This window comes from Lathamus discolor, chromosome 15, assembly GCF_037157495.1.
Source record: "Lathamus discolor isolate bLatDis1 chromosome 15, bLatDis1.hap1, whole genome shotgun sequence".
Classification (NCBI taxonomy): Eukaryota; Metazoa; Chordata; class Aves; order Psittaciformes; family Psittacidae; genus Lathamus; species Lathamus discolor.
This window is the reverse complement of record NC_088898.1, coordinates 2,536,289-2,550,850: the sequence shown is the minus strand read 5'-3', so window position 1 is coordinate 2,550,850 and position 14,562 is coordinate 2,536,289. Positions and strand designations below refer to the sequence as shown.

General features: G+C 42.1%; 1 protein-coding gene across 12 annotated transcripts in view; it reads left to right on the top strand.

Annotated features, from left to right (window-relative positions):
• STRBP (spermatid perinuclear RNA binding protein) overlaps nt 1-14,562 on the top strand; it is a 67,465-nt gene that overhangs the window by 40,350 nt on the left and 12,553 nt on the right. For 5 of the 12 annotated variants that reach the window (XM_065695826.1, XM_065695828.1, XM_065695831.1 and 2 more), the window contains exons 8-17: nt 29-140; nt 707-804; nt 1,288-1,399; nt 2,108-2,200; nt 3,056-3,255; nt 4,916-5,074; nt 6,611-6,745; nt 7,060-7,200; nt 7,918-8,041; nt 9,343-11,809. In XM_065695826.1, coding sequence (XP_065551898.1) covers nt 29-140; nt 707-804; nt 1,288-1,399; nt 2,108-2,200; nt 3,056-3,255; nt 4,916-5,074; nt 6,611-6,745; nt 7,060-7,200; nt 7,918-8,041; nt 9,343-9,500 — 1,332 coding nt within the window. In that variant the 3' untranslated portion in view covers nt 9,501-11,809. The other 7 variants (XM_065695834.1, XM_065695838.1, XM_065695837.1 and 4 more) reach the window with 2 other exon arrangements.

Sequence of the window (14,562 nt, the reverse complement as noted above, 5' to 3'; positions counted from 1 at the left end):
ATACTAATCGTAATTTAATGTTTTCTAGCCACTCGAGCTTATATGTGAAAAATCTATAGGTACTTGTAATAGACCTCTGGGCGCTGGGGAAGCATTGCGACGAGTGATGGAGTGCTTGGCATCTGGAATTCTGCTTCCTGGTAAGGGGCTAAAAATGAACTTCAATAACACAGAGGGTTGACGAGACAGCCTTAACATCTGGTGTTGATGTGAAAAATGCCTGCCCTGAACTCCTAACCTGCAGTGGGGCTAAAAAAAAAGGAAGTTGTCTGGCTGTAACTGAATGAGTGCTTCCATGCAGTAGAAGTTAATGGGGAATGTTAAAATGGTTTCTGAATTAACTCCCATCTTATTAAGGGGTTGCAAAAAAATGGTCAGATTTAATGACCATCTGTTTCCCATAGATTCACTGAAATATACATAGCTATCAAAAATAATTGGTTTTTTTTAAATTCATACTATTACATACAATCAGTGGGAACCCTGGTAAATTCTGTGGCCATTGCTGCAAGGGAGTAAAATCCTGAGGCTAGCTTGCATTGTAGGATGAGAGAGTCCCTTGCTTCCCACTCTGCTGAAGGCAGAGTGTTGCAATATCCCCCAGTCCCCATTTTCATATTGCTTCTGTTGCAATATCCCCCAGTCCCCATTTTCATATTGCTTCTCATTTACTGTCAGTAATCTGCTTTGCCTCTCTCCCTCCTAGGAGGCCCTGGTCTGCATGACCCCTGTGAACGGGAGCCAACAGATGCTCTGTCGTATATGACAGTTCAGCAAAAAGAAGCCATTACGCACAGTGCGCAGGTAGAAACCTCGTACATCTGAGGAGCTGGGTATGATAACAGGGAGGATTTCACTTCATTAAGACAATGTATTCCCTTCCAGGACAGCTGATTTTATTGGCAGTCCTGACAGTTCTTCCAGTGCACTACCTGGGAACGATTACATGATAGTTCATGAGTGCAAGAGTTAAATATATGTTAAATCTAATCCTCACAAAGCACAGTCTAGTGTCTGTATGCTGCTTCCATCCCACCTCAAGCGCTTACAGCACAGAGCCCTTGTGTAGGCTCTTTGTCCATGTGCACTGCACTTTCTATTGCAGAAATTAATGAGTTTTAAATGCTTAGACATTAGTATTTTCTGTAGCTATCACAGAAGATAGGTGGAGAAACTCTCTTCCCGTAGCAGAAGTGGTTTTGCATAGACGAACTTATTTAGAAGCTTAAAACAACCGAGGTAAAGTAGTGCTATAAAGTAACTTACTTTTCTACTGTCACTTTATAGCATGCCCTCAGATTATCAGCCTTTGGTCAGATCTATAAGGTTTTGGAAATGGACCCCCTCCCATCAAATAAGTCCTTTCAGAAATATTCCTGGTCAGTAACTGACAAAGAAGGTAGGTACTGTGTGGTTCAAAAATCTCTAATGGGGCAGTAAACTAGGGGTTGACTTAGAATGGGTGAAATTCCTGGGTTATGAGCTGCGAATGCAAGGGGAAAGCTTTTCTTTCTGTTAAATGTGATTTAGCGTTGGGATTTGGGTGAGGGTTTTTTGATTTGGGGGTTTGGGTTTTTTTAAATATTTAATTATTAGAAGGCAGTCTGGAGGAGCAACAATACAACTATAAAATACAGCTGATGATCTGCACAAAGGCCCTTGGGGTCTGAAGAGTAAAAGTAGCGTTTATGATTCTTATGCTGGGGAAGCAGAGATCATCAAAAAGCATGGAACAAGTGTCCACAACAAGAATTACCCAAGAATTCTTCCTAGAAAACAATATACATGTGATACAAATAAATTTTCCTGTTTTTTTTTTTTTGTAAAAACATTGTTAGTAGAGTTCTTGCCTTAGATTAACTGTAAAAAAGAAACAACACTGCAGATTTACACCACTCGTATCACACAATACTGGAATCAGACATCCTGCATGGCATGGTACAATGAGCTAATACTGGCTTACGTGTAGCAGTAAGGAAGTTTTGACTGATGGCTGAGTTCTTTTCATTATAAGCATGCAAGGAACAACATGGGACTAATCAGATTCCTGCTGTGGAATTTTGTTTTTCAATAGCAAATCCATATTACAAGGAAATTTATACCGTAGGTACAGGCTCCTCTGCTCTTAAGAGGCCATTTGAAGATAGTGTCGGGGATGATAAAGATCCAAATAAAAAGATGAAGCGTAATCTGAGGAAAAGTAAGTGCAGTGCTTCTCCGTTCTGTTTCCAAAGATCTATTGTATGGTGGGAGCTGGTTTAAAAGCTTCTCTGTGTTGGTGTGGAATAGCATGTGAAGAAGTCTTTGGAACAACAAATGTTGTCTCTATCACCCTGCATTTGGAATGTCAAACACATCTCTTATTGTGCATCTGATTTCCCCTGACATGTTTTACTAACTGAATGATTTGCATTTTTAAATGGGATTACCTGTGAAGTTACAGCGAAATTGAAGTTGCCCAAGCAGCCGAGGTGTTTTACTGATAATGTCCCTGTATTGTGGGTGGGTTTTTTTGGTTTGGTTTGGTTTTTTCCCCCCAGATACTGCAGTGACTTTGCTGTGTGGAGATCTGCCTTTTTGCAATCTTCCCCTTTTTGAGTTAGCTGTTGGTCTCTCAACACCTCCCATAAGAACAATAAAATGCTTAATCTACAGCACACTGACGCTGCATGTGCACAGACTGAAGTCCCTCAGCACTGCTGGGATCTAGCCAGTTCTGGGAGCTATTTTCATTGTGCTACTTTGGTGCCAGTTCTGGATCTCACTACCTATAAAACTTGTTACTCGTTTACAGCAGCTGGGAAGGCTGTGGCTAGCTGCAAAAGAACTGTGTCAACAGTATTAAAACTTGGGTAATTATAGTCGTTACCCCAAAGTAGAATGGCTTAGTAAAGACTTAACAGCCTTGTGACCTCTGAGAGGCGGAAGGGTTATTTTGCTCCTTTCTACAGAAGGAAGGCACTGAAATGCAAACTGTTTTCATTTGTTGTTCATCTTGTTTTGTTCATTTTCCTTCCCCCCTCCTTCCCATCCCCTTTCTACTATCTTGTACTAGTACTAGATAGTAAAGCAATAGATCTCATGAATGCTCTGATGAGGCTGAACCAAATCAGGCCAGGGCTTCAGTATAAGCTGCTGTCACAGTCTGGTCCAGTCCATGCCCCAGTCTTCACAATGTCTGTAGATGTTGATGGTACAACATACGAAGCATCAGGACCTTCTAAGAAAACAGCCAAGCTCCATGTGGCAGTGAAGGTAAGGCAGCCTGAAGTAATCTGCTAACCCAGGTCTTGGAACATAGAGTGTGAAATACGGTCAGAACTAGTAATATGTGACCTCGGAATTAAAAAGAATATTAGATAAAGCTGAGCTACTACCTGTGTACTGTAAACACAGCTGGGCATGGCTCAAAGAGCATCACTGGTTTATCCTAGCAGTGGGGAGGGAGAACTTCCCAGGGCTCTGCAGGTCAGCCCATGTAAGTTCTGGTCTGGAGGGGTTCAGTTTTGTTCTGTTCTACTCCTTCCTCCTCCTGGTTTGAAAATGGCATGCTGGTGGCTCCCTCTTTCTCCCCTTTCTTCTGTGTGTTTATTCCTGGGTTGTGAGCTCCTGGAAATAGGGAGTAGTTTCAGTCTTCAGTGTTTGAAGAGTACACACTGGGGTAAACAGTATACACTAATATAAATGACTGGTCTCCAGTCAGTTCTCTAGTAAGACATTAGTATCATTCAGGTACCAGTCAACCTACTGTTACTTCTTGTAGGTGCTCTGTGTGACAGAGCTTAGCTCTGTAGAGCAGTGACAAACTGGAGCACCCAATATGAACATCCTTGCATTAGGGCAGTTCAGTCAGCTAAAGGAGACAGTCTGCTGGGTTTCTGGGGAGGAAGTTTCCTACAGACAGTGCAGGGTACTGAGGGGTCTGGCAAAGTGCTCAGTGATCCACGTTCCATTATTTATCAGCAGTCCTCGCTCATCAGGGAGCTCCCAGTAGACTGGAAGCTGGCAAACATGATACCCATCTACAGGCCTTTGCAGTGCTGGGTTAATGGTTGGACTCAATGATCTTAAAGGTCTTTTCCAACCTGAACGACTCTAGGAAAGAAAACCACTTTTAATACAACTGCACTTATGACAGGAACAAGCCCATCTGTCATTCTGTGCTGCGTTTTGTTTCGAACGAGAATTTCCTTTTTAGAAGCTTCATCTGGCAACTTTCTGCTTTCCTTTGATTTCAGTTTTGAAAATCCCATTGTCCCATGTGCTTTCAAGTTCAAAGTGTCCAGAAATATCTGAGGGAATCTGTTATTCCTCCAGGAAAAGTAGCTCTCTGCATGTGTGTCCTCCCAGACCTTCTGCTTCAGTCTTTTATTTTGCCTCCCTCCCTGCAGTTATTAAAAAAACCCCAAGTAATACAAAACTTGCCCTGAAAAGCTGTGACTCCTCTGCCCTTGAACCCCTCTGCGTCAGCCTGATCTGTGCTGGTGCCTGCCCAGCTCTGTTTTTTCTGCATTTACACATACACAAATCCTGGGCTACACTTCAAAACAGCCACGATTCAAGCCAAGAGGAAATGGGTGGTGTGGTAGAGACGAGCGTTTTTTTCCCTTTCTTTCTTGTTTTTTCCTAGCAGATCAAGGCCCCACTTTCCCAGACATGTAACAGGGAATAATGTGATTGTTTCAGTTTCTAGATCTGACCTTTTTAACATTTAGAAGCCCTGAAAATGCAGCCAAAATGTACCACAGCTGTTTCAGGAACAGTTTTCCCCATTGCTATGGTGGTTTTCTCCGTTTCAGCACAGGAGAAAATGTATTTCTAAGCAGTCTGCCTTAATTCAATCTTTTGTGTTGTGATCAGCTTTGTATTTATTTCTGTACTATTTTACAGTTCATGTCATGTGGCTCTGTTGTAGGTTTTACAAGCCATGGGGTATCCAACTGGTTTTGATGCAGACGTGGAGTGTATGAGTTCCGATGAAAAATCAGATACTGAAGGTAAAAGTGAAACAACATCTTCAGTCTCAAGCAATAATACTGGAAATTCCACAGCTGACACCTCCGCTACCCTAGAGGTGAGGACTGCATTAGAAAGAAATCTCTGCTCCCATAAGAGGAGGACGTTTTGTTTAGGGTTGTGGGTGAGGAATTAATAAAGAGTTTCCAGGCTCAAATCTGCCAGTGGCTTTGTGCCACTGTAGACAAATAACCAGTCTTTGTGCCTCCTTTCCTCAGGTTTAAGGGGGATGTAGCAATCCTGACCTCCTAAGACCAGAAATTCTTGAAGGCAGGGGTTGTCTCTTGTAGTTAGTTTATGTATGGTCTGGTGACTGGGGTGGCTCCATCCTGCCTATTGCCTTTTGGGCTGTAGTGATGCAAATGTCACAATTTCCATTTTGCAATAGGGAGGTTGTCAGAAAGGTGTATTTACACAGTGTTTTAAACTGATACACACAAAGACCAATGAAAGTAGAAAAATTCTTTAGGAGGTGTTAAGAAATCTGAGACCTAAGCAGGGGGAAGGTTGTGCTGTAAATGTAAGTAATTGTTCTGTTCTTTGAATACTTGTCAAGATGTTAGAACATGAGTTTCTTCAGTTGGAAGCCACCTCATTTCCATACGGTGCGTATTCAATTCACAGATGTATTTGGTTCACTGAGACACATCCAGGGAAAAGAAATGGGGGTATTTTATACTCCACAAACTTCCCTGTTAATTTTCATTTAAAATTCATTTGATTTTATCACAAAAATGGGTAGTATTTCAAGATGACTAAGGTATTTCCCACGCTGCACAGCTTTGGGTTTCCATGTTTGAGATATTTCACTTTCAAAGGGCAGGTCCTGGCACTACGACTCTTGATCTTTATCCAAAATAAGAAGTTGCTTTGGCAAACAGTGCTTTGATCCCTTAATCTTTTTCTTCCTTAGTGAGCAGTCATTTGTATCTGTAGCTGAGTGCATTCTAATCCAGGCTGATATGCCAGTGCGCTGAGATCGCAGCTTCACCTTCCTTGCTTCCCAAACACCTAGGGATATTTCTGCTGAAACATGTGACCCAAGAGATGAGACTTCTCCAGTCTGAGCTCAGTAGTGCCAGGACGGAATTAGCCCCAGTAGCAGAGCTGTGTGCGAGGCTGGGAAGGCTGATCTCTCTTTTAAGTGATAAAGCCTTCAATTCCAAGAAACTGTGGCCTCAGCTTCAGCTTTGGATGTTCTCAGGGTTGGAATTCCAAGTGCAGCTGGTGTAACTTCGTGTGGACACCAGACCAGGCCATAAGGACAGTACCTTAACAGTAGAAATAGAGAGATGCAGCTTCTTTTACAGTATTGTTTGTCCCCCTGCCATTGTTAAGAGAAGAGACTCCATCTGCTGTTGCAGCACAGATGTTATACTGAAGGCACGACAGTGTTGCCTTTGATACAGCTCTGTACCTGGGAAGTGGCCTAGGGCTGCATGTTGGGAAGGACAAGCTGTCACAGAGGCTTGTCAGTGATAATGCTGCCTTTCTCCAAGTGGCCATGTGGCACTGTCAGCCACCAGGCTGTAGGTGTTTGTTTGCCTTTCAAAGAGATAAAGGCTCTAAAGCACCACTGTAACTGTCTCTCTAGGTAAGAACTCAGGGTCCTATACTCACAGCAAGTGGCAAAAACCCGGTGATGGAGCTCAATGAAAAAAGAAGAGGTCTGAAGTACGAGCTCATCTCTGAGACAGGCGGAAGCCATGACAAGCGCTTTGTGATGGAGGTGAGTGAAGCAGAGTTACAGGGTTGGTAGATTCTGACAGCCACAAACTACATCATGTCTTGATATGAGGAGGAGGAGGGAAGTAAAATTGCAGCTATCATTTCCAAGTTCCCAATATGTGCGATATAATGGTTCACAGGATCACTTAAGTGTTCTTTATCAGCTTCATCATCTAGAAGCAATAGAAACTGTCATATAAAACACTGATATTTTTGTTTTGTTTTCATGAGAGTTCTTTATGGGTGGCACAAGTGGGTGTATCATGATGTTCCCAAGGACAAACACTAGGCATAAACCCATGTCTTGATTTTCAGGTAGAAGTAGATGGGCAGAAGTTCAGAGGCGCAGGCCCAAATAAGAAAGTAGCAAAAGCAAGTGCTGCATTAGCAGCACTTGAAAAACTGTTTTCTGGGCCTAATGCAGCAAACAACAAGAAAAAGAAGATTATTCCTCAGGTAAGAACTGTAATTTGCTTTTGGGATCACTCTGCTATCACAGCTCTGGGCTGTTTGATGATACAAAACTCCTACAGGAAACAAGTGATTTGTCTCTTGTTTTATGCACATGTGTAAGGTTTCTATTTTTATTCTTCTATAATTATTGTAGAGTAACAATATAATCTGATAGTTAGAACCATATTGTGGGAAACAGAGTCTAAAAGGAGGCCCGAAGAAAGAGAGGTGCTGATTAACTAGAGGAGATACAGTAAGATCAGCAGTTCAGTGAGGATGTAGAAGTCTTTTGTGTTTTAGACCAGAGCATCTCCTGCCTCATGTGAGATGCGTAGATTTCAGGGAGGGTCATTTCTAGCCAGGTAAAGGCCTTGTAAAGCAGTGGAAAGACGGCAGAGACAGAACAGAGAAAGGGTCAGAAGCCACCAGTGTTTCTTCATGTCCAGGCTGGAGGTAAATAACACTTATTCTCAGTGAAGCGAACGTGCTGGGCTCAGTGTACAGGGCTGGGCACTGCAGGCAGGGACCTGCTCACTTGGTTCCTGTCAGTCTGATTCTCAGGACAGTGCTGCCTCTGTCTGCATTCTGCCTTTAGCAAGACTGGTGCATTGAGCATGTTTAAAGAGATGTTTTTAAAGGTGGCGATTTAATGCAGGTGGCCTTTCCATTTCCAGCAACACCTTCACTTTCTGAATTGCTCTTTTTCATTACTCTGGGCAGACTAAAGGGGTTGTCAATACAGCTGTTTCTGCAGCAGTCCAGGCTGTTCGAGGCAGAGGACGCGGTGCTTTAACACGAGGAGCATTTGTTGGAGCAGCTGCTGCTACTGGCTACATAACACCAGGTAAGGCATGACACTGATACCCAATGACAAAAGATACACACAAGAAAATGTTAATGAAATGTTCCCTTTGTGGTTCCCCTTACTTTCCAAAGTGTGCATTGTTCTTTGTGACTCTACATGTCTGAGGCTTGTAGGTGACATGCGAAGGGAATCTAGACATTGTGTTTACTTGGAATAAGAACCACAGATTTTCTAAGAATGAAATGCTGGAGATTCCTTTGTCAAAGCAAATCCAGTAGCTTCCAAAAACTAAAACTTCATTCCTCATGCTCAGGTTTCCGGATTACAGCATGAGCTTAATTGTAGCCTTTGGCAGTTCACATGTACTGATAGCACAGCCCTGCTGTTCGGTAGACTTGCTTCCTGGCACAGTCGACAGCACGTCGCCTTCATTGTTCCTGTATGTTCATATGATTATAAATATTAAAACCCAGTAATTCATTTTTAATGGCTGTTAACATTGTTTTTGGAACTGTCTTTCTGCCTGAGGAGTCATTTATGAGACACTTTAACCTGCCAGGGGCATGCTTCTTGCCAGCGTGGAATTACTCCAGAAAGAAGTTTAATTTCCCAGTCGCTGGAGTTGTTAAGCTTTTATTGGCCTTGGCCTTCACAGATTACTTCTCTTCATCCCCAGTTTTTCTCAGAAATCTCTTGCTTTCTGTGATGGACACAAGCAATCCCACAAGAAAAACCCCTACTGAGATATAATAACCAAGACTCATGTTACCACTCCTGCTTTTTGTCTCATTCCAGTCATGCTTAGCTCTTTGGGAAAAGAGGCTGCTGCTGTTTGCCTCCAAGTATTCAGCTGCCCTTTGTGAAACTTGCTGTTAGAAATGACAATTCACCGGAATTCACAGGAGCTTTTCTGAGGTGCTGTGGTACCTGCCTCACGCATTTTTTAATGGAAGCTGAGGAAAATAGCTGTTCCCCGCATTTGATCACATATGTAGTTTAGGGTATTTTTTTATCAGCAAATAGGGGATGTTTGGGTCATGCCATCTCTGACAGTGCAGACTTGAGGGCTTCAGCTGCAAGACAGTGCTAAGGAAAAGCAATACAGCATTTAACTGATGCTGAGGCTTAAGAAGGTCATGGGGAGGAGGCTTGTTCTTCAAGCCAAAATGCAGAAGGATTTGAATGTTCTCAGCAATATTTATACGTATCAGTGCTTGTTTTTTTTGTGGTCCTGCTTCGTGTCCCAGTAGGCGTCCCTCCCTGTGTGTTGGTGTGCAAACACTGATAATCTTCAGGTACTGGAGGAAATGAAACCCGCCCCTTCTGTGTTTGTGTTGCAGGGTACGGAGCACCGTATGGGTACAGTACAGCCGCACCAGCTTACGGTATGTATAGCCCAGTAATTAACACATTAGAAATGATACTGAATCTGTTGTGGCAGTCCAAATGTGGCAGTCCAAGGAGAAAGTCAAAGAGATTCAAGCTCTTAAAACCATGACAACAACACCACTTTTATGCCATAACCTTGTGGTTCTTTTTTGGTTGGAGTAGCTTTTCTGCCTATGCTTTGCCTGATTCGTGGAAGGACTGCTTGTTCTAATTGCCTGTTCCCTTTCATACTGAAATTGAAGTAGTTCTCTTACTTTTTACAGCCAATCTGTGCTCCATTCAAAGACTACCGAAGGGCCTATTTCAGCATCTCTGTCCTGTGTTTACCTAAATGGCATTACAGTAGCACTGGCAAATGTTTGTCCCCAAGTGTAAGTGGCTTGTGGACAAAGCTCCCTTAATGCCATCAACTCCATAAAGTTTATGTGTATATACCCCCACCCCGATGCCCCTGCAGGCTAAAACACTGCTGCTTGGGACAAGCAGAATGGGTTCTGTGTAGTTTGTACTGTCAGCCATCCAGCCACAAGGAAGCTAGGATGTGGTTATTCACCACAATGCTTTTTACCAAGAACCACAGCAATATTAGGCTGGCAAAGCACTGGCTTCATCCAGACTGTATCAGAGAGCTATGAGGAAGGGTTTTTCTTAACTCAGCTTCTCCCTCCCCACTGGCTGTTCTTATGCTGGACTAACAATGCACACTTCTAACCGGCCCTTTTGGTTACTTTGAATGAGGTTTATGTGGCAATGGGAGCAAAGCCGTTTGGAGTCAGTGATATGTCCTGGCACACAGAGCAAGCCCTCTCCTGTGCAGGGACTGGGGGAAGCCCAGGACATTTCCAGGCCTGTGTTTTTCATATGGAAAACTAGGCCTGCAATTTGCTATCAATTTTATGGCTTTGTAGCATTTGGAGTACTGGTTCCTCTCAAATTTGTGTAGTTTGGGCAACACTAACTCCCCTGATAGCATTATAAAAGTTAAAAATACTTCGAAACATAGATTTCCTGACTTTAGAGGTCTGAGCTATAAACAGGGGAGGAATGCTGCTGCTTTACTGAAAATGTTCACTTTGCTTGTCCAGGACCAATGGGTCCTACTGCACACTGCTGCAGTGGGAAGGGAAGGGAGAACAGCCCCAGGGGCTGCGTTCACAGTGGGGCATTCTCCTTTCCAAAGTGAAGTTGACTTGTAGAACTCCTGCCCTATGGGCTGGGCAAGTGCTGTGACAGAACAGCTGCTGACAGCAGGGCTGCCCCACTCAGCATTCTTGTTTGTGTTGCATTACACAAAGAACAGCTACATGTTTTCTCAAGGAAAAATGAAAGGGCTTACTAAAATGAGTAAGATGATTTAGGGCTAAGATGAGGTGTATCTGCATGTGTGTGTTTTTACAAGCAGCTATACAGAGTGATGTAAGAGGAACACAATTGTTACCAACTCTCCTTGTAGCTTTTTGTGCCTTTCTCATTCATTCTGTTCTGTGTTTTTTCTCATGATGCCTATTTTGGGAGCTGGATTTTTATCACTTAGCTGTGTATATGTGGCATATCACTGACTTCAAAGCATTGTGGAATTGAATGCCCCCATTTTTCACATAAAGAGTTTCTGTTTTTAATGTCCTATGATTGTGATGCAAAGTCCTGGGATAATGCTTTTTGGCTGTAAGGTAAACATGTCTCTTTGCCTTTGTAAGCTGTTGCATGTTGGGAAACTTCACTTTGATCATCTGGTGCTCTGGAATACCTGCTGTTGCTGCTTTGTGATTTCTAAATGGACACATAGGTTAAATACTAGAATTTAAATAGGCAAGATTTAAAAAACCAAATCACCATTTAATTATGCAGAAGTCTGCGAGGCCACAAGAACTCTCTAATAATCATGAAATCAGGCAGATATTAATCTTTTCAGATTTGCCACTTCAATACAGGAGAGGAAATGCAGAATAATGAAGCAGATGCAGCATTTACTGTAGGTGCTTGATTTCTGGCTGACCTACCTGGATGCTTGTCAGAACTGCTGAACAGTTTCCCTGGGAGTTTGCTTTTACACACAGCAGTGCCTGTCTAGATTACCTGCAGTTGTAACTGACCTGTGATATTAGCTCAGAACATAGGAGGAGATAGTAGAGTTTAGTTATCATAACGATTATGAAGCAGAGCTTCAAGTCCAACTGCACGCTCTGCTTTTGAGAGTATTGCTTACTTAAATATTACCAAACACCAGGACAGAAGCAAAGGTTAAGCTAACCATCTGTTTGAAATAGTGCCAGTGTCAAAGTGTTTCTGTTTGTGGGACTCTGCACCCTAAAACCACATTGACTGACTGATCTGGAAAAGGTTGAGAAAACAATTGTACACTCTTATCTGACTTTCTTGGATCACTGAACTTATTTGGAGTCCTCTCCCTTTCTTCTCTCTGTAGGTTTACCCAAGAGAATGGTTCTGTTACCAGTTATGAAATTCCCAACTTATCCTGTTCCCCACTACTCATTCTTTTAGCAAATGGCAGAAGCTAATTCCCACTGATTGAACAACACAGTACAGTACAGAATGTTAGAAGAAAAAAAGCCTTTTTATCCTGTTTTCTTTGAACACATACTTGAGCAAAGTCATTTGTAAAGAAACATCTTTTTCCTACTTTTTGATTTTAACAAAATGCAAATTTAGTTCTCTAAAACTTGAAAAAAAAAAACAATGTTCTGTGAAATGTTACCTCATTTTCAAATAACTTATACCAGCCTTCTGTTATAGGGAAGAACTAGAAGCTTAAATCTTACGTTTTAAATGAAGTATCCGATTATGTAAAATTAAATTTGTGAAGGATGTATAGAATATAAAACACTGATCACAAATAAACTGTTTTGTTGTAACACGAGAGTACTGCCTGTTTCCTCATGCAGTCACACAGATCCAGTTAATGACTGTACTTGTGGTAGGGTTATTAAATGCAGGGCAGAGTTCTTTAACAAATAAAAATAGAATAAAAAAACCCAAACCAAACCTACACAATAGCAACTTTTCAGTTAACATTTAACTTTGTAAATACTATGGTGTGTAATAAACTTAGTAAAATATGGGCTAAAATATTGTTTTATCTTATTTTTTATAGTTAAGCATCAGTACCTGAGTTTCCTTTATAATCTTTAAATCAGCAAACTTTAACTGTGATTTCAGGCACAGTCTTAATTATCCGAGAAGGCTTTTCACTTCCACACACTGCAGAACAAGCAGAACAAAGGGAATTAAGCTCAGACTGTCTCTGCATTAGGTTGCATTCTGTGAAACAAGCACTAAACAAAGGAAGTTCCCACAAAAGGACCCTTGTACATAATTCCAGGGACACACAGTTCAGTCCGTATTGCCCAGAGAAAGGACAACAATAATGTTACAATCAGGTTCTTTAGAGCTCAAAAGCTGCTTTTTTCCATTCTTTTCTGTTAAAAAAAAAAAAAGAAAAAAATAAGAAAAAACAAATTGCACTTGTTCTTGTGGCCTTCTTCACTTTACGATTGTCTGCCCACCCTTGATTTTCCATCCACCATTTCTACAGAAAGCATTTTAGTTGTCAATCTTGTATTAAAACAAAGGCTTCTCCTTTTCCCCCTTACATTTATAAGAATCTAAAGCAGCAACAAGGTCCCCATGAAAACTTGCTATTTAATTGTCCCAGTTCTTGTTGAGTGCTGCTGTGAAAAGTGACACACTTCAGCCATAGGCCAGTAGTTTCTAAGAGTTGGTGCTCAAACTGAAAGACTCCGCTTCCCACCAAGGAGTGTGCGTTCCTGTCTGGAATTCCAGGACAGGTGCCAGCTCCGGGCTCTCTCCACCTGTTGTAGAGTTCTGCATAAACTCTGTGGGTTCTAATGAGGGATTTGAGTGGTCTTTATTAAGGTATCACCCCACAATATCAGCAGCGTTGTTGGTTGCACTTCTCAGGCCTCGCCCCTTGCTTTTCCATAGGTTTGCTTTAGTTCATGCTCCTTAAGGAATGCCTTCACACACTGGTTCTCTAACAGATGCTGCTGCCGAGGCAGGGGGAGCTTTATAGATCAAGAGGGTGTAAGAGCAGTGCTTAAAGCAGTGTAAAGTTCCTTCTCCCCTACACCCCTGTTAGAGGGAAAGAAATAGTAGAAAAGCTTATTAAGGGGCGGCTTGTGTAACAGGCTGCTTTTCTGGGAATTAACTGAAGTACTTGTGCAGAGGAATGGGTTTGCATCTGAAATGGGTTTCCTTCTGCTGGAGCTCTCGCTTTCGTTTGGTGTTGGTGGTACTTTAATAAAAAACACAGCTCTATTGGCACATGGTGGCAGCTGTTGTGCCACCAGCCCCAGGTAGTGCTGACACGGAGCAGGGCCTGGGGGACGCGGTCAAATTGAGCAGTGCTCAGAAATCACCATGTACTTTGCTGGCCTATGGATGAAAGGAAGCCATCACGGAGCAGAAAAAGCATGGCTGATAAGAGCCCATTTTTGTTAATCAAATATTCATTAAAGGAATCCTTCCTGTGCACACATTCTTTTTTCCCCACCCCTCTTCTGGAGTTCCCCTGATTGGCAACCATTTGTAGTTTCTTTTTTCCTTTTTTTTTAATCCCCCAGATTTGTTAAATTTCAAACCAAATCTTCTCTGAACCAATTCTATACAATGAACAGTCATCAGCCAAACGACTTGTTCCAATTTCAGAAACAAGGAGGGCGCTATGCTCTTTTCCAACATGATGGCAGTCATTTCCGATGATTTATAGAAGTCATTCTTTATTTTTTGTCATTTGTTGGGAGTTACTAACCACATTGTAAACTTGCCCCCTTGCTGCATATTTTACATTTCTCTGCTTTACTGAAATATGAATGAGCTGTCAGTTCTTTGTTTAGAAAGTGGTAACCTTGGAAGTGGTAGATGTTTCAATACCTTCAAAGAATTCAAAGTGCCCATTTTACAATGAAAATCCCACTTGCAGCTGAAAGAGCAGAGAAATTTAAATGGAGCTTCAGCTTCAGCCAGTCTCTTGGAAATTAACGTGGAGTTTTTGCTTCTCTGCTCTTCTCCCACTGTAGGTGGTTTTTTCATTGACAGTCCCTATTGCCAGCCTCTCAGCATCGCACCTTTTATTATTCACTTGGGCCCTCAAGATTTCTTCTCTGACTTCTAGAACCATCAGGTTGTGTGGC